Source organism: Mixophyes fleayi, chromosome 4 (assembly GCF_038048845.1).
Source record: "Mixophyes fleayi isolate aMixFle1 chromosome 4, aMixFle1.hap1, whole genome shotgun sequence".
NCBI lineage: Eukaryota > Metazoa > Chordata > Amphibia > Anura > Limnodynastidae > Mixophyes > Mixophyes fleayi.
The window spans coordinates 272,946,499-272,966,874 of NC_134405.1; the positions used below are offsets into that span (position 1 = coordinate 272,946,499).

General features: G+C 46.6%; 1 protein-coding gene across 1 annotated transcript; it reads right to left on the bottom strand.

Moving 5' to 3' along the window:
• Window positions 1-15,940: 15,940 nt before the first annotated feature.
• Window positions 15,941-16,257, bottom strand: LOC142150139 (signal recognition particle 9 kDa protein-like). Its single transcript, XM_075205355.1, has one exon. The coding sequence runs from the start codon at window positions 16,255-16,257 to the stop codon at window positions 15,997-15,999; it is 261 nt and encodes an 86-aa protein (XP_075061456.1). The 3' UTR covers window positions 15,941-15,996.
• Window positions 16,258-20,376: the final 4,119 nt, after the last annotated feature.

Genomic DNA, 20,376 nt, shown 5'->3' on the forward strand with positions numbered 1-20,376 from the left:
TATTGTCGCTAACCAATAACGATTGTCGAACCTCGATTTATGTTTCCAACGCACAAAGATTTATTCTCTGCTAGTAGAATAATATGTTCAAGCGAAGTGATAATAAATACAGCCGTTACTTATCGCAGGCGCTCTGGATCCAGTGTGCAGTTCAATCCTGAAGTCTGGGGACAAGATGTCTGAACACTAGATGTGAAGCTGCTGTTTATATGCACACAGAAATACAGTACTACAATGAAGATGGTATAGCTTGCTTCTATTGGTCCAGGTTTCAGGAAGGTCCAAGGGGTTGTCAATCATTGGCTAGTTCATCCTAAGGAATCCAAAGGGGGTATGCTCGGCTCTTCCCACCAAGATTCCTACCGTACGCATCTTTTCAGATAAAGACAACCAGCTTGTCTTCTTTCCTGGAGAGCCTAAGAGACTGGAATCCTGATTCATACTAATGCGATTGCACTGTAGCTATGCATAGGATTGTCACTGTTTTGATATAGAGATGTTATCTTGGTCTATGGTTAAGCAACCGTGAAATATATACTTTACATTAAATAATTCCAACTTAAGTCAGGTGAGTTTCAGGTCTCCCGTAACTGCTAGTGCTTGGGAAAGACTTGCTTTTAAAAGCTGTGTGCAAGTAAGCCTTTAGACCAGAATAAAAAAGCATATCATTTGATCATGTTAGGACTGACCAGAATGGGAAGACTTGTACTTTACAATGTACTTTCAAAGGTTTGTACATTGTATATGGCCCCATAGTTACATTACCCCCTTAAGAGCAGCGTGAACAGCGTCGGCGAGGTCAGTGACGTCATCCAGTGCAGCCGGCATCTTCTGTCTTCGCGATTGATTGAAGTAGCTTCAGTTAAGAGTCGTGATGGATCCTCACCGTGGAAGCAGCCAGCCGGACTACAGATGTCGTGGTAAGTGTTGTCGGTGTAGTCAGCATCAATATGCTGACTACCACTGTTCTTTACATTACTTAATTTCAACTTGTGACAGGAGAGTTCCAGGTCCCCCATGGCTGCTAGTGCTTGGGAAAGACTTGTCTTTAAAAACTGTTTGCAGGAAAGCCTGTAGCCCATATAAATAAAAATCATAGCATTTTATCATGTTAGGACTGACCAGAATGGGAAGACTTTGGCGTCAGTTGGTCAGCTTAACATATATTGCAATAGGTGGAACTAACATCCCCTGTGCATATATCTATCTATATCTATATATACGGTTTAACATGTCCGATTAAGGTTTGTACACTTGTACATCATCTAAATTGTAAGAAAACTATTGAAACTTCTCCACTCAAACTCCAAAAAGCAATGAAATTACAATGATTAAGGCAGAATAGGTGGTGGGGTGCAGCATGTATGTATGTATGTATGAGCTGGCAGGCAGTGGTGGGGTGCAGTATGTATGTTCTGGCAGACAGTGGTGGGATGCAGTATGTATGTTCTGGCAGGCATTGGTGGGGTGCAGCATGTATGTTCTGGCAGGCAGTGATGGGATGCAGCATGTATGTTCTGGCAGGCAGTGATGGTGTGCAGCATGTATGTTCTGGCAGGCAGTGGTGGGGTGCAGCATGTATGTATGTATGAGCTGGCAGGCTGTGGTGGGGTGCAGCATGTATGTATGTATGATCTGGCAGGCAGTGGTGGGGTGCAACATGTATGTTCTGGCAGGCAGTGGTGGGGTGCAGCATGTATGTTCTGGCAGACAGTGGTGGGGTGCAGCATGTATGTTCTGGCAGGCAGTGGTGGGGTGCAGCATGTATGTTCTCGCAGGCAGTGATGGGGTGCAGCATGTATGTTCTGGCAGGCAGTGGTGGGGTGCAGCATGTATGTTCTGGCAGACAGTGATGGAGTGGAGCATGTATGTTCTGGCAGACAGTGGTGGGGTGCAGCATTTATGTATGTATGAGCTGGCAGGCAGTTGTGGGGTGCAGCATGTATGTATCAGCAGGCAGTGGTGGGGTGCAGCATGTTTGTATGAGTTGCCAGGCAGTCGTGGGGTGCAGCATGTATGTATGAGCTGGCAGGCAGTGGTGGGGTGCAGCATGTATATATGCTCCTTTAGGCAGGGGTGGCATGCAATATCTATGTTGTCGGTAAGTGGTGGTGTGCAGTATGTATGTTGTGGGAGGCAGTGGTAGGGTGCAATATGAATGTATGTTGTTGGAGGCAGTGGTGAAGTGCAGCATGTATGTATGTATGTATGTTGTGGGAGGAAGTAGTGGTATGCAGCATGTATGTATGTTGTGACAGCCAGTGGTGTGGTGCAGCATGTATGTATCTATGTTCTGGCAGGCAGTGGTGGGGTGGAGTATGTATGTTGTGGGAGGCAGTGGTAGGGTGCAATATGAATGTATGTTGTTGGAGGCAGTGGTGGAGTGCAGCATGTATGTATGTATGTATGTATGTATCTTGTGGGAGGCAGTAGTGGTGTGCAGCATGTATGTATGTTGTGACAGCCAGTGGTGGGGTGCAGCAAGTATGTATGTTCTGGCATGCAGTGATTGTTTAGTATTGTGCAATTAGTAAAGGACAATATAGTAATTATGTGCGAGATATGCAGAAGTAGATCTATCTGTGGCCATTAATCAGTGAATGGTTGGGGGAAATGATATAAGAAATTGTCGAAAGACAATGGTGTATATGTGGTGACAAATTTATACAGGGTTCTGTTGCAAGGTATGGTAGAAGAGTAATGGGTTGGAAACACTGGTACCTGTGGGTAATGGATTGGTCCCAGAGACACAATGTCAGTGTGAGTGACACTTGAGTCAAGGACGGTGCCCAGACTATCTTTCCAGCAATGGAGATGCGATTTTTGTTTTTCTTCTGTTCCAGGTTTTTTCTTGTTTTAATTTTTTATAGGACACCCTATTTTTGTGAAGGAGAATGGATGACAGAGGCAGGATCTGGTAGTGATACTGATGAGATGGAGGTGGAAGAAAGGTTGATAGAACACACAGAGCAGCCCATTATCAAGCTTGGTCCAGGGGTTATGAAAAGGTCTGCTAGCTCTGGAACTCGGAGACAGTGTGAGGGGCTATTGTCTGATGAATATTGTTAAAAAGCATAGTGTTGATTACCCTTCTCATGTAGCTTCCCCCTTACTGGTAATAATTTCCAACCCTAACGAACCATAAAATAAAGACACAGACACCGACTTAAGTTTGGAATGAAAAGGTCCTTTTATTTTGTTATTATTATTATTATTATTTTTAATTATTTTATTTATTTTTTATTTTATTTTATTTTATTTTATTTTATTTCTATCAAAACTATCATAAGTTTCTATCAACAATTTGTACCTTTTTCTTTATATAGGTGGCGAAGAGCAGGGCAGCCAGCTAAAACAACCTAAACAATAAGGTGGAAGATCATCTCCTTTCCACCAACACAGGTTAAAACCTTATCTATTGGCCGGTACTATCGACTATAAATTAACTCAATACCCCCTGGACTCAAACTGGTTAAGCCCTTTCAAGGCAAAACCTGATACTCCTTACTAGAGCATCAACGAGTCTGATAACGACGGGGGAACCAAGGCTACATCGCCAACACTTCAGTACTTTATTTTTAACAACCATCTGACTGCCATGCTCTCCCACCACCGCCGTGTGTTCTATGGACCGCGCGGCCCACCACCTAAAGAAAAGCTAACCCCCTCAACTCTGAAACAATACTTTCTATGAAGAAAACCGTTCCTTCCTCCGACAAATGAACCCCATCCTCTCTGAAAAGATGTCTCTTGTCTACTGTTAACCCGAGATGACTTATAACTACACCTTGCCTGCTTTTAACGTTCTGTCTCGCGTATCCGTTTATCTTTTTAACCACCCTTCTCAATGCGGCCGGGGGAATAGATGACCTCCAGGACAAACGCGGTATTATGTTGGACCAACAAACCTTCATTGAAGGCCATTGGTCATGTATGTGCGCCAGACCCTCACGAATGTTTATTATTAGATCCAGGGATTTACCTCTACCCACGTCATTCCCCCCCAAATGAATCACAACTATATCGGGGGTACCTTGCTCCTCTATTTCCTTACCTAACGTGGGAATAAACTCCGCCCATACCATGCCCCTTTTACCCAACCACCGGATGTCAACTAGGTGCTTGAAACCGAACCACCTAGCCGCTATTCTGTGTTTCGCTGCCCAAAAGAAAAACGAATGCCCCCATGACCCATATTCGCGTCATCTTCACCGTAAAACCTATAACAAGATAAATATTCTCGTCAAATCATCCCCTTATCTGAGAACCATAGCGACCACCAACAATAGTCACCGTATTCCAATCTGTTATTAACTTGTTGGAATAGCCCCTCCCTACTAGAGGGGCCACCCTGGTTCAAAATACCTCCTTCATTAGCTTACATTCAACCCTCTACGAGGGCCATTTGTTAAGATTTTTTATTTATTTCCCTTTTATTTTTATTTTATGTTATTTTATTTCATTTTAACTCTTAAACAACCTGGAAAAGGAAAATTGGTAACCCACATGAAGGTAAAGACCCCTTATAACCCCGGGAGGCACACACACTAATTAGGCCTTGCCAAGGAAACAAGAGGAGAAAATCCCTTCACGCCCCCGTTCAACACAGCGAGCAGCATGGCCTTGGGTCACCAAGTGATAGAAGAGAAAAGATAAGATGAAAGCGATAGAATAATACTGAAAGACGTGAGGAGATGGCATACTACGTATACGAGCCCCCTTCAAAGGCTCATTTGTCAGGCCGTATGTATTTCTTATAGGACTGCGACTTTCATCTCCCCAGTGCTTGAATCTCCGTGATGGATGCACCTCTAACGGCAGCTGCCGTGGCGGCCCCTATCCTGAAGGAATGTGTACCATAGTCCCCTGGGTTCAGACCCATCTCCCCTAGGGCCCGTTTCAACAAGGCGTTAAACTGAAATTTGATTAATGGAGTATTATCCATTTGGATTAACCATGCACCCTCCCCTGGGGGCCGGAGACTAGCAAATTTATTGGCCAACATGACCGGGCATATAGATGTTCCTTGTTGCTCCGTAATTGCTAACCAATGGCCTCTGCCTAACTGATCCGTCTTTGACCGAACTATCTTACAGTGAATCACCTCAGGTTGTAAAACCACGTATCTAGACAACAAAACTCCACCTATGTCATTCTTAGATCTGGCTACTAGCTCGCTAATTCGAAAAGCACCGTGATACGCTACTGAGAAAGCTAAACCAATAAGCAAAGCCTCGTACTCATCCATAGTTAAATTACGTAAGACCTTAATCATCCTAGCCAACATTTGGCCGTCAATAGGGCGGTGGGTGTCATTCTTTAAAGGCTGTACTCTGGACCAACCTTTCAAAGCCTTAGCTATAATAAATGACTTTGTGGGATCCTGCATATCATTTAGTCTAGTCATAAATGAAATGCCGGCTAACAGGGACCCCATCCTAGCTTTAGAAACCCACTTGTTATAAAGCTTCCACATAAAGCCCGTAATAGAGGGAATCTGACCTGAAGTGCTGCCGTTGACGGAAGCCTGGTAGCACAACCACCGTTCCCATGCCCCTTGATAACACTTTCTCGTTGCCGGAGCCAAGGACGCTTCCGCTAGCCACCTTATCCCTACCGGATCATCTGCCAAACACAAGGGGGACACTGTAAGCCAGTTAAACGGGCCTGTGGGGCCAGAGATCTAAAGCGTTGCCATTGAAACCGAGAAAGAGCGTCCGCTATCTGGTTATTTACGCCAGGCACGTGTCGTGCACGAAAACTAATGTCAAACTCTAGACATTTCAACACCAAGACCCGCAACAAGTTGATTGCCGGGCGGGACGAGGCGCTCTGCTTGATGATAGCCTGCACCACACCTAGGTTGTCACGCCAAAAAACCACGCTCCTGCCGCGCAACCGGCCAGACCACAACTCCAAAGCCACGACTATGGGGAACAACTCTAACGCTAACAAGTTCCGAACCAAACCCTTAGCTTCCCATGACTGCTGCCAAGGTGCAGCGCACCACTCCCCCTGGAAAAAAACACCAAAACCCTTCGAGCCTGATGCGTCTGTGTGTAAGTCCAGCGATGTACTGGATACTGAGGGAGCAGGCCATACTCGTATACCGTTGAAAAACTTTCGAAACCAGCTCCATATACCCAAATCCTCCCTAATTTCTGCAGACAACCGAACCTGTGAATGGGGACTGCGAAAACCTGCCATCGCCAGTTGCAACTTTCTACAAAATACCCGCCCCATGGGTATCACTCGGCAAGCAAAACTAAACGAGCCTAACAAAGACTGAACTTTCCGCAAGGCGCAGGACGGTGACGCTATCACTTCTTCAATCAGGGATTGTAACTTAACAATTTTATCAAGGGGTAAACGACAACAACCTCCCATCGTGTCAATCTCTATGCCGAAGAACGCTAAGCATGTGGTCGGACCCTCTGTTTTATCTGCAGCTACCGGTACACCTATCACCCGAAATAGCGCCTGCGCAGCATACAGCGTGTCCTTACAACAAGTGGAATTAGCCGGGCCTATAAACAGGAAGTCATCCAGATAATGCGCTATGCCTTAGTGTCCCGTCCCCGCCCCAACAAACCAGTGAAGGAAGGAGCTAAAAGCCTCAAAGTATGCGCATGAAAGTGAATAACCCATTGGCAGGCATCTATCCACATAGTACTCGTCTCGGATTTAAAACCCCATAAATTTAAAGGACTCGGGATGCAAAGGGAGGAGCCGAAATACGGATTCTATGTCCAAGTTAGCCATTCTTGCTCCCTTGCCAAACCCTCTCACTATGGTTAAAGCATCATCAAAGGACTGATATACTACTGAGCTGATCTTTGGGTCGATCGCATGATTCACTGACCTGCCCGCTGGGTGAGATAGATGCTGAATTAATCTAAATTTTCCCGTGGTCTTTTTTGGCACTATTCCGACCGGGGAAATGACCAAACCTTGAATGGGAGGGGCTGAAAACGGACCCACCATGCGACCCAGGCCTATCTCCTTCCCAACTTTCTCCACCAGAATGTCAGGGTGTACATACGCGGAGCGAAGGTTCCTGGCGACGGAACCCGTCACCCCACTATCAACGGGGAGGCGAAATCCGTGGCGAAAACCCTCCCTAAGGAAAGAGGCCCGCGCAGCATCCGGAAAAAGTGCCAGCCATCTACAGAGGATTGGGAAGTTAATGGGGGAATCGGCCTTAGACAGCACCCCGGGCCCTCCCCGACCCCTACCGATGCCAACGGTGCCCCTAGGGCAATCTTTGAGGGGATGATTTCCCCTACAATTGGAGCAAGCATGCTTGTATCGGCACCCCTCCCCCTCCCGCAGGAGGAACTGTTAAATGCAAAGCAACGGTCCCTTGATGACTGGGGAGCACCTCGTCTCCCCCCGAACTGAAACCTAGTTAACTGCGGCCGTATCCCATTTGCACCTCCCCATTTGGGCTCTATTCAACCTCATCCATATCTCAACATCTTTAAAGGCCAGTGGCATATAACGTTGGCCATGCACCTTCTCACGAAAAAGCTTATCATACAACCTCCAGGTCCCTGGACGCTCACAACTATGCATCTCGTTAATCAAATGTAAGTACCGTATATACTCGTGTATAAGCCGAGTTTTTCAGCACATTTTTTGTGCTGAAAAAAGCCCCCCTCGGCTTATACTCGAGTCCCATTTACCTGGTCTCCATTCTCCTGTCTCCCCCGCTCATCTGCAGGCATCTGCAGCCTCTGTGGATCACTGTCAGCCACCATTTTATTGTAGCCCCATTTTTGTGTGTTCATCATAGTTGCCAACTCGATGGGGCGTGACTGGAGGGTGGGAGGGGGCGGGATGAGGCCAATCGCGTCATTTTGGCTCCGCCCCCCGCGAAAACGTAATTTGTGTCGCGGGGCGGGGCCAAAATGACGCGATTGGCCTCGCCCCGCCCACTCCCGCCCTCCAAAATGGCGTGATTCACCGAGAATCGCGGCAAATGACGCGATTCTCTGTGAAATCCGGGATGCGGGAGAAATGCCATCTCCCCCGGCGGCCCGGGAGACTGACCCGAATTTCGGGAGTCTCCCGGACTTTCCGGGAGAGTTGGCAAGTATGGTGTTTATTGCACATGGAACAATAAAGTTAAATGAAAAGGAGCCTGTCAGTCAAAGCTAAAGACCGGGACATTTCCATCTAGCCCCGCTGGTCAGAGACATATGTGAGTACCCTGACTTGTCCACTGCAATTATTTGCATCAGTTTTCTAAAGTCCAATATTTATATATATATAAATATATATAAATATAATCATTTTTTGTCACCTATTAATAAGTGTCTGAAGATTCCTTTGCATAACTGTGAAATCATTGAAAAGTCTAAAAACATCCCAAACTTCAAGTATAATAAGGGTTAAATCACACAAAGCAAATTGTATTGTTCTGTTAAAATGTTTCTTCCAGCAAACAAAATCAAACTTATCTTTATCTGAGCTATTATATCAAATTCTATTTAGCGTATGTGCAGCATATTTTGCATTACTTAGGCTTGATACCAAGTGCAAAGGATTTAGTTTAACCATTTGTGTACAATTTTTAGGATATGGGTATATATTTTGTACTTATATAATTTTATTGATGTTTTATAACAATAAATTTTGATATGTTTATTTACAACCTCACGTTTGTTTTATTGGGATCCCAGTGTTAACGATATCCAGCACTGTTTTTATTTTTGAAATTTACCAGTAGCTGCTGCATTTCCCACCCTAGGCTTATACTCGAGTCAATAAGTTTTCCCAGTTTTTTGTGGTAAAATAAAGTGCCTCGGCTTATATTCGGGTAGACTTATACTCGAGTATATACGGTACTTCCAGACATCTATAATTGCGTCTGGTCTCGACTCCAAATAACAGGCCGAAAAAACACAATATCCCGTTAACCAGTTGGAAAAATTTCTATACACGTCCTCACCCACTCCCCCCCGTGCACATGCCACCGCCAGCTCTCTTTCCGTGTCCTTTGTTAACTCGAATATATCCACATAGTAGCCCCGCTTGATCTTATCTCTGACGCTGCGCCTAACTCCAATCATCAGCGCTGTGTTCTCACACTTAACCAGCGGGCCTCCTGACTGTGCTAGGGAAGAAGTCCCTAAGCTATCCCTGTGTTTCCTTTTGCCCCCCCCCAAAATGATCGTTAAGTATTTTCACTAGCTTGCGCTGCCCCTGTCTGGGAGAAGACGAAGTGGACTCATCGCTCGTGGTTGCCATGGTTGTACTTGACAAAGGAGAATTACATACAGTGGCAGAATCATACTCACCATCCGCTCCCTGTGCTTCCAGTCGAACCGCGCCCGCTCCTCCCTCGCTCTGCTGCGCACCTTGCTGCGCCCATGCGTACTCCCAATTCTCCCCCCGCTGCTCGAGACGCGCTAGCCGGCCATCGTCTGCTGCCATTTAAGACCACTGCACCTGCAGAACTGGATGAGAAAACACGTTGCGTTTGCGGGAGGCATATCATACAGGGTGTGAGGCGGGACCCCCACTGGGGCAACAACCGAGGATGCCCCCCCGCGATGACCCCCAAAACCAGCGAGCAGGGGGTCACCCCGGCTTCTGTCACCTTGCTGCTCTAAGAAGGGGGTTGGGGGCTGCGGATCCTTACCAGAAACCGCAGCCGCATAATAAGAGGAAGGTCTAGGATAGGCGTGCATGTATTGGGCCGATAAGGAAGGGTAGGGGGCCGCCCAACTACTACCTCCCTCTGTCATGATCCTGAAATCCCTAGGGGGGTATGGCAGGGACCTGTAGGTGGCCGGACCGGAGGCAGGGGCCTGACGCTGATACGTCCCCTTGTTTCCAGGGGAAAAAGAACCCGGGGCTGGGCCCAGTAACCTCGGGGCCTGACTGGATGAGATGGCCTGGGTAACGGATGCTAAGGAGAAGAGCAGGGGGGAGACACCCAAGGGAGGGATGTCCCTGGACTGAGGCAAGGGGAGGGGGGGGGAAGGTTACTGGAAGACCTGCGATGCATGGCAGGTAAAAGGGGTAATACATCTTGTTGAGCCATGATATGTGCATGGGGACTAGAAAGGTCTAAAGGAGACAGCTGGGAAGGAACAAAGGCAGGGAAGCTGCCTAACTCCCCTCTCCCAATACGTTGAGGCACCAGGGGGAGTGGATAACAAATAACGGGGCCCAACCCACTGTATGGAGACCCACGGCGCTGATCCCTACCCGCGGTGAGAGCACCACCCGCGGACCCCCCACTAACCACAGGGGACCTCTGGCCGACCTGTTCCACAATATCCAGGGAGGGGGAAAAGGACACTGCGCCCCGGGGAAGCCCTGTAGCCGCGGGGACAGGGGAAGGAGATCCCCTTCCACGCGCTGGGACTGCACGCCTCTGCCGCCTGCCTGCTCCGTACACGAGCGGCATCGCCGCCCGCTCCGGAGCCCTGGCTCACCTCACTTGGTGCGGGCCAGCCCCGCAAGATCCCCTCGCGGCGGCCGCCCCACGTGACTTCCGCCCGACCGCAGCCCTCTCAGCGTGCGTGTCGGCGTCGGGGAGACCCGCTACCTTAGCCCGCCCCCGGGCAGAGTAATGGGGGAACAACAGGGAGGGTGGGTAGGGGAGAAGGAGCGGACAACGCCGCATGTGGAGGGGGGAACCCGCCAGCCTAGCAGGGATGGACCTTGAGCGTCTGGGACGGGACAAGGCCATGGGAGCAGAAATATTAAGCAGAGAAAATAGGGGGAAAAATCTTAAGACAGGCTAAAGAGAGGAGAGACAATAGGTAAATACAGAAGCAGGCACAACAACAATAATAGGTATGGGAGAAGACAATAAAGAAAACAACAAAACCAAAACAAAAAAGACAAACTACAACACGGAACAGCGATACTCAGCCTGCTGCTGCTTGATCAGGATCCAGGACACAGGCAGCTCTCTCCTCCTCCACTGCTGGATATATTCTTTCTACGACCACTCCCACCTCATCCCAGTTGGCTGATTTCATCACAGACTTAACCCCCTAGTGGTAAGTAACATTATCAGCTCACAACACATGTTTTTAAACTCCTTCGGCTCAATGGCCTCTCTCATACATTTGTAAGTACTGTGACTCCCTAGTTGAAGAGAAATGCATCCATTGATGCCAGTCCAATAGTAACCTGGACATGGGCCGGCATCCTCTGGAGGATTATCACTCCTTAGTGGGTAAGGTTCTAATAGCCTGCAGTATGTGATGAATTGTGCACATTGCTTGTGTCAGTGAAATGATACCCTGGCATATTGCTAATCTAAATGAATGGCACACCGCATTGCTCACTGTGTACATAAACCAGAGTACACTAGCATGCAAGTAATCTCGTATATCGATCATTGTATAAATAAACTGGGGGTAATGGCAAGAAATGGATGCATTTGAATGCTGTTTATAGTGTAAATGAAATTTGAGCCCTGGCAAGTTGCTTGTACTGTAAAAAGAACTGGGTGCAGTGGCCCTAGTAAGGGATATTGGATGCACTGGGGTGCTACCCCTGGTGTAAACCAACCGGGTGCTCTGAGATGTTGCTTCTAGTCTACATAGGCTGAGTGCACAGGCATGTTGCTTCTAGTGTACATGAGCTGAGTACACAGGCATGTTGCTTCTAGTGTACATTAGCTGAGTGCACAGGCATCTTGCTTCTAGTGTACATGAGCTGAGTGCACAGGCATGTTGCTTCTAGTGTACATGAGTTGAGTGCACAGGCATGTTGCTTCTAGTGTACATGAGCTGAGTGCACAGGCATGTTGCTTCTAGTGTACATGAGCTGAGTGCACAGGCATGTTGCTTCTAGTGTACATGAACCAGGTACAGTCAGACTGCAGTTGTCAGGCGTTTGGAGAGTGCACCCATGTGTGTCTTGATGCGAATAGGTGTCACTTACGGGGCCATTGTTTGCCGTTGCAGTCGCTGTCTCCTCAGTCTCTGATAGCGAAGGACAGCACTCCTCCGCGCAGTCAGGCCACTCCTCAGAAGAAAAGGCAGCTCCCTTAGCTTATGCTTCAGCTGCTCTTGCTGCTCACGGACACTGCTGCCCCAGCTAAGAGAGGGAACTGCCAGTACTGTAGGGGACACACCGGTACTACTCTCTGAGGTGGGCTGCATCTTCCTACTCCTTCCTTGCTCTACAGTCATACTGCTGTCGTGCGGAGCGGGGGTATGTTCCAGCAGCATCGGGAACAGCTGGCACAGGCTGCAGTGCTGTATGCACAATGAATCTGCAGGCTGGAGCTTCACCTCTGATTGTTAGACGCATTTACACAAACCCACACCTCTACCTCAGTGCAAACCTCACAACTTAGTTCCTGTTGATTACGTAGAGAAATCATTCCAAAATAGCCCAGAGCTCATTTACCTACGGAAGAGTAAATATCCCTTTCAATAATGGCAAGAAACAACACAGGGGGGTGCCCAAGATACAACACGGGGGGGCCCAATACAACATGGGGGGGCCCAAGTCACAACATGGGTGGGGGGCCCAAGATACTACACAGGGTGTGCCCAAGATACAACACAGGGGGCCAAGATACAACACCGGGGGGGCCGAGATACAACACGGGGGGTCCAAGATACAACACGGGGGGCCCAAGATACAACACGGGAGGTGGGGGGTCAAGATACAACACGGAGGGGGGCACAAGATACAACACAAGGGTGGCCCAATGACACAACACAAGGGGGGACGCAAGATACAACACAAGGGGGACGCAAGATACAACACAGGGGGTACGCAAGATACAACATGGGGGGGACGCAAGATACAACACAGGGGGGGCAAGATACAACACAGTGGGGGCGAGATTCAACACAGGGGGGCAAGATTCAACATGGGGAGGCAAGATTCAACATGTGGGCACAGGATACTACGGGGGTGAAGGATACAACACAGCGGGTCAGGATATAACACACGGGAGACGGATACACAGGAGTAGTATATAATACAGGGGGGGCAAGATATATATATACATATATATATATTTATATATGGGGGGGCACAAGATTACACAGGCGGAGCAGAAAACAATATGGAAAGGGGCAGGATATAACACATGGGGAAGCGCAGTCACCTATCTCCCTGATGCTAGTAGGGGAATATGGGGCAGTAGCTGCGGTTGCTGGGTAACGTGACATCACCGGTGTTTGGCGGTTGCTGACTGACCAGGTCCCTGTATCGCGTTCATGGCAATATATATATATAGGAGGAGAATACAATGGGGGGAGCAGAATTGGAGGAGGAAGAGAGGGAGAGCTAAAGACAAGAGGAGAGGGGGAGCACATGAGAATAGGGACGGAGGAGAGGGGGAGCACATGAGAATAGGGATGGAGGAGAGGGGGAGCGCATGAGAAGAGGGACAGAAGGAGAGGGGAAGCGCATGAGAAGAGGGAAGGAGGAGAGGGGGAGCGCATGAGAAAAGGGACGGAGGAGAGGGGGAGCGCATGAGAAGAGGGACGGAGGAGAGGGGGAGCGCATGAGAAGAGGGACAGAGGAGAGGGGGAGCGCATGAGAAGAGGGATGGAGAAGAGGGGGAGCTGATGAGTAGAGGGACGGAGGAGAGGGGGAGCGGTTGACAAGAGGGACGGAGGAGAGAGGGAGTGCATGAGAAGAGGGATGGAGGAGAGGGCGAGTGGTTGACAAGAGGGACGGAGGAGAGGGGGAGCGCATGAGAAGAGGGACGGAGGAGAGTGTGAGCGGTTGACAAGAGGAACAGAGGAGAGGGGGAGTGGTTCACAAGAAGAGAGGTGGAGCGGATGACAAGAGGAGAGGGGGAGCGGATGACAAGAGGGAAGATATTGCCGTATAGTTAAAGGGCAACACTGTGAGGAGTGCTGTAACTGAAGTATATGATACAGTGCCTATACCTACAATGAATGTTTAGACTCTCGTGTATGGCGCTAGGTGTAAAACAAATAACTGACACTCCAGGGATAATCATCCGGATGTACAGGATTGTGGCTTCTCATTGGTACTCCTCAGACCCCTCTTCAAAACACCACACAGCCCTGGGTGTCTAACCACTGAGCCCCAGGAAAATCGGCTGCAAGGTGCAGCTGCTGGTGCAGCAGGGAGGGTAGGAAGAGAGCTATAATGCGCCAGGGGGTACTGCAATTTTAAGAGGGCAGTCTGAGCCCCCTAATGGGTCTGTTGTGAGAGTGAAGGCCTGTATGTATATAGCTCACTGATACTGCAGCTAAGGCAGTTATAGGTGAACTGGTAAGGGAGGTAGATCTGTTGGGAGTTGTATTAGACATTAGGCTATTAAGGAAACATTAATGTGAGAAGTTCTGCACTTCCCTCTAACTCTCCAGCTAATCAGTTTTCCAAACATGGTGTCAATGATTTTATGGCAACAAATTATACAAACAGCTACAGTGTTAGGAACCCCCCTAGCCGATACTGCACAACCCGAAATCTACTCTGCCAGTCAGTTGTTCACTGGAGCCCCTAGCGGTGGAGACAGACTGGGCCGCAGACTGACAGAGGGTCGTGAAGTGCGTACCAGCTGGGGAGAACCCAGGAAAGCGGAGTGAAGTCCAGGCAAAGGTCAAGGGTCGGCAGCAGACAGCAAATCCAATAAACAGGCCGAGGTCAAGGGTCGCGAGCAAACAGGAAGGTCGGTAAACATGCCAGAGGTCGGGGTCACAAGAAACACAGGTAGGGTCCAAATCCAGGCAAGGGGTCATACACGGGCAATCCAACAGAATATCCAAAGGACAGGAGCTAGGAGCAAAGCAGGTCAGCAGACTGGTAACAGAAGCTATAACCGGCAGTGAGGCTGCATACCTCACTGCCTTAAATACTGGTAGCCACCAATCAGAGCCTAGCTCTGCAAATGCCCACAGGAGGCACCAATCAAAGGGCCAAGCCCCCTTTGTTAATTAGCCTACAGGCTATCATTTGCGCGCATGCGCCCGGCTTGCAGCACTGCAGGGACGCAGCACTACACAGGAGGCGTTCGACCGTTGTCTTGGCAATGGCCGGGCAGGAAGTAGAAATGTCAGGGGGAGTCCGAAGCGAGCCGCGGTGGCTGTAAGTACCGCCATGGCTCGTGACAGTACCCCCCCTTGAGGAGGGCTTAAGGAACCCCGACACCCAGGTTTCTTCGGAAATTTCTTGAAAAACTCCTTCAGCTGTTTAGTGGCTGAGAGTACCGCCGCGCTTCGTGACATACAGTATGTGAAAAAAAGTTCTATTTAGTTTTCAATTTTATTGCAGGTTAACCCTGTTCATAAAAACTCAGACATCCACAGCCCAGCGATCTCCGGCTGAACCGATCATTGTTGTTTCATACCCTCTCCTCACTCACCATACAGTACACCTACCATGACACAGTTTATGAGACATCATCCCGGGTTCTAAAACATGTGGTTGAACATTTCAAGCAGAGAGGAGTGCACGAGAGTTCATGCATATAAACACAGATCACAGAAATGACAGATTGTATATGCAATGCAGGATCGTGTGTGACAGGAGGGGGGGGGGAATTGAAGTTGTATATATTTTTATACCATTTAATGTATTTCAAAATAAACCTGGAAGAACACTCCATAAGGCAGATGTTTCTTTGCAACAATATTTCTCGCATGTCAAATTCTCTGTATAAAGTTTTGGTTTTTTTTTAAAAACGAAACAAAAACACATCCTCTTAATTATATTTACATTGCTGCCTGAACCTTATATATTTTGGGAAAAAAAACAAAACAACAGGCATCCACAGGAGAACTCAAACATCTTGCTTCACCTTAAAAAAATAAATAGAGGCTTTCGAACAAAAGCATAGAAGTTTCATGACTCTCCGACATTGCGGGTACATGAGAAAAATTGTATTGATTTTTTTTGGTGCGTCAATCTTTCCCTCTGGTTTCTTGTTTTAGCAAAGTCATTTTCTCTTTCCTGGTGGACGAAAAATAATAATAATAATATACACGTACATGGGATCTCTCGTTTCCTTTTCTAGAAGTCCGAGACTCAATCTGTTTCCATGGCAGCGCTGCGGGATTCCTTAGCGACCATTAGTCGCATCAGCTGACTGTGGAACTTCTCTATCTTCTTTACATCCTGAGCCTGGTCTGTGCTGTACAGCAAACACACTACATCGTCTGTGACTTTGATACGTAATCTCCCATCGCAGTGCCTGTATTTCCGCATGACACAGAACTTCATGGAGTCGGCCTGGTAGAGTTTCTCGGCGGCGTGGGCGAAGTCCTCCCAGGTGCAGTAATAAGGCATGATACGGCCGCGCGCTATAGGGAGTTATATCTGAGCGACTATGATTACACTGTTTGTTTCCGATCTACACTGGGCACTACATGGTTGAAATAGGGAGCTGTATTTGAGTGACCACTGTCATTGTTGGTCATTCAATCTATGTTTAGCGCTGTTCATTTGGTAGTACAGGGAGCTGCATCTGAGCAGCACAGAGCAGTTTTAAACTTCCCGCTTCCCCCCTCAGTGCAGTGAATAAATTATCTGACGTCACTGAGGGGCGGGAAGTTTAATAATCGGGCTCTGTCACATAGCCATTCTGGCAACAAACTGTGAAATAAGAGCGGTGCCAGGTCCAATAATACTACAGGGTTCCCCCTCTCACTCCCAAAACACCAAGAAGCCCCCGTGTACCAGGCAAATATGTCTAATTTCTCCTGCTCACAGAAGAAAATTTCTAAGCGAGAGGGTCAGTCAGCCATGTTTGTGCTCTCAAGTGAAGCCATTTTCAGTACACCCAGCTCAAGACTCTATCTGACATGCTTAACGTTATGAAATTTTCTGAAATCCACTATCTTTAAAATGGGGCATGTTTTACCAGATTGTAAAAAAACTGTAACTTTCTCAAACCTGTGAACCCTCAAAGGCACTCCTCAGCCCTAATAGTTTTCTAACAAAACTTACAGCGTGTCTTTAAATGCCCTGTACACTGAGTTACGCTCCCCCCAAAAACACAGAAAAACAGCGACTTTTGCAAAACAGGAAGTGGAAAAAAACGGGGATATTTTGAAATTCAGATTGCTCCTAAATTGTCATTTTTTTATTCTTTTTTTCTGAAATTTCACAAATGCGGACATTTCTCCATCCGCATGCCAATTTTCAGTTTAATAGCTTTAATACATTTTAAGATGTAGACCCTTAAAAAACCATGCTCCCCCTCTCACAGATTCCTTATGGCAAAAATGACGTTTTTTAGATGTAACCTTAATATAAGGGCAAGAGTGTATATATATATACAGGTCAAAACTTAGGAATAGTTTTGAACAAGCCTTAGGGACACCCAAGGGACATTTCCGTCCCCATATTAGCATCCACACTGCCCCTGTGAATGCTGTCCCATTTGAGTTTGCTTAAAACCTGTGTTGTGAAGGGACAAACTGTCAGCTTCTTGGGGATCAATCTAATTGAAGGACTGTCCATCTTTTCTGCCTACCCCAGGCATACAGATTATACGTATGTGATGCTTTGTACTTTCATCCCATTTGTTTTTAGAACCGTTTGCAATTTTTTATTTGTATGTCAAATCTTTATCTAATTGTTTTTTTATTATCTGTAAGCATATAAACATTGTACCTTCTGTATATTAAATCTAACAATTTAATAGTTCTGTCCTTATTGCTCTAAACCAATCCATTATCTGTTTATAAGATAGAGATTGCTTGGCTGGGGATAACAAATTAGAAACCAGAGTGGAAAGGATTAACTGTTTAGCTACCAGAGCACCGAGTGTGGATAATTGAGTCATAGGTTTGCTACGGGCCTTATACATAGCTAGTGGTAGTTGGTGGAGAGGTGTGGAAGCGCGTTGCTGTGTTGGGAAAGGGACCAGCGAAATCTGTAGCTTACAGAAAGAGGAGAGTGTCAGATTTGGGCTGGAATCCTGTGTGTTCCCTTACAGTAAGCTTCCAAGTAACGAGTGCACAGAGGGCAGTTTGTGACAGATAAAGGGTTCAGGAGCAGTTTTTTGACAAAATAGAGGTGATATATTCTATGACTGTTGGAATATATGATAAGATATCAAATCAGGGAGTAACTAGAGAGGGCTTATTCTTGACACTCAGTGTCACGAACAGCACTCACCTGAGCTTGCGTGATGCGTGTGTGACAAAGGATTAAGCAAAAAACAAGCACCTGGGGGTAAATGTATTAATGTCCCGGATTCTTCAACTCCGGCTTGTTCATCGTCTTCGGCGATTAAATTTAAAGCGGCGCTGCATTGTAAAGGGAAACTTCCCTTTACAATGCAGCGCCGCTTTAAATTTAATCGCCGAAGACGCTGAACACGCCAGAATTGAAGAATCTGGACATTAATACATTTACCCCCTGGTCTGTCTAAAATGATTAAATCCTTCCCTAGCTATGCCACACACTAGCTTTGCCGTATCAACTATGCCACCACCAAGTTTTTTTTTCTGAGAAGAGCTGACCCTCTTATTTAGGAAGCCTTCGGTTCTCCCTAGAATCAATCTAGCACAATTTTCTTTAATCAGAGTTAACATAAACCACAATGTTCTCCCCGTTTCAATTATGTAGCGTCTTGACCAATCTGTCTCGTAAGAACACTTGAAGTTATGAAGTGTAATTTAATATGGAAAATACATCCACAATGCTTAAGATAAAACAGTTAATGAAAGGCATACAAATATAATGCAATAGTTTCTTATAAAATAAAAAGGATAAAACACAAAATTGATAACTTATAATCAAGTTTCTGGTGCTGGGAGAAGCAGGAAAAATGGGACACTCTTCAATCAGATTGACTCCCCAAAAGTGAACAAAGTCTAACATTCACAGTGCAGTTTTAAACCCACGGTGCAGGGCCCACAGCCCCCCTTCCTGTGATGTTAGAACAAAATGGTCTGTGGGAATGCAAATTAGGGTTTTATGACTCTGCTGTAGAAACACCTTTAAATCAGGTTTTTTTTTATCCTGTCCTAACCTTTTACCAGTATGACTTACAAACATGATTTTACCTCCACACAATAAGTCATAAGTTCCCCTTCATCTGCATACCACACATGCCTCTAGGAAGTATCATCATCATCTATTTATATAGCGCCACTAATTCCGCAGCGCTGTACAGAGAACTCACTCACATCAGTCCCTGCCCTATTGGAGCTTACAGTCTAAATTCCCTAACACACACACACTAGGGTCAGTTATGATAGCAGCCAATTAACCTATTAGTATGTTTTTGAGGTGTGGGAGGAATCCGGAGCACCCAGAGGAAACCCACGCAAACATAGGGAGAACATAGAAACTCCACACAGATAAGGCCATGGTTGGGAATCGAACTCATGATGCCAGTGCTGTGAGGCAGAAGTACTAACCACTAAGCCACCGTGCTGCCAAGTATGATATTGATATTGGAGAAAATTATATCATATTTTCCTGTGAATCTATTCAGCTTGAATTTGTCATTAACATATAACCCTCTCTCTGCAGTCGACATGTCTGGGGCCTCCCAGACATGTGTTAGATTTCATTGTCTTGAAAGTGATATTTTCAAAGGCTTTCATGTTTGCGAGCTGCCATAAATATTACAAGATGCTACAATGAATCCAAGTTTTTATCTACCAGGTTCCGCTGGGTAGTTTAACATAAACAAAACGCATTGATTTAAGCAGCTTCTCTGAGTCATGTCACACTGTTTCTAGGAATTAATGCACAAACACATATTTGCAGATTTATATACCTAAAAATTAGCTTGCACATGACACTCAGCATAGGGGGGTAAATGTATCAAGGTCCGATTTGCCAGTGTGTTAAAATCGCGGCAAATTTTCCCACTAGTGTAGGAAAATCACCTAATACTGTAAATAGACATAGCGCAATGAGCGCGGAGTTCCTATCTAGCTAGTAGCTGTTTGCGGCGGCTCCTTCCTTTTTTATTTTTCTGCAATCAAGCAAGGAGAATCGTGTTATGTACAAATATGGGTCCCCACTGGGTGAAAAACTGAAGACTTCAATCAACAATGCCCCCCCCCCCGGGCGAAGAATTGAACAGATTACAAGCCAGGACATTTGGAAGTACAAATAACTTTGGGACAGGGGCGAGCTGGACTTTTGGAAAATGGAAATACAAATTGTTTCTGGACTTTGTCAAGCATGGACTTTTGGAAGTATAAATTACTTTGGGACAGGGGCAAGCCTCACTTTGGATACAAATTTATTTTGGACTTGGTTTACAGCCATTTTTGGATTGAATGCTACTGACAAAAGGAGAAAACTTCATTGGTGAGTATCAGGGAATTTTTTATTTTTAATAAAAATATGTGGTATCAATGAGGGTGTTTACTGTATTTATTGTGGGTTTATTATTTTGAATAAATCCTAGTGGTTTTAATGAGGGTGTGGTGGTTT

Excerpts from the sequence above, each read along its gene's own strand:
- LOC142150139 (XM_075205355.1), bottom strand. The coding sequence starts at position 16,257 with ATGCCTTATTACTGCACCTGGGAGGACTTCGCCCACGCCGCCGAGAAA.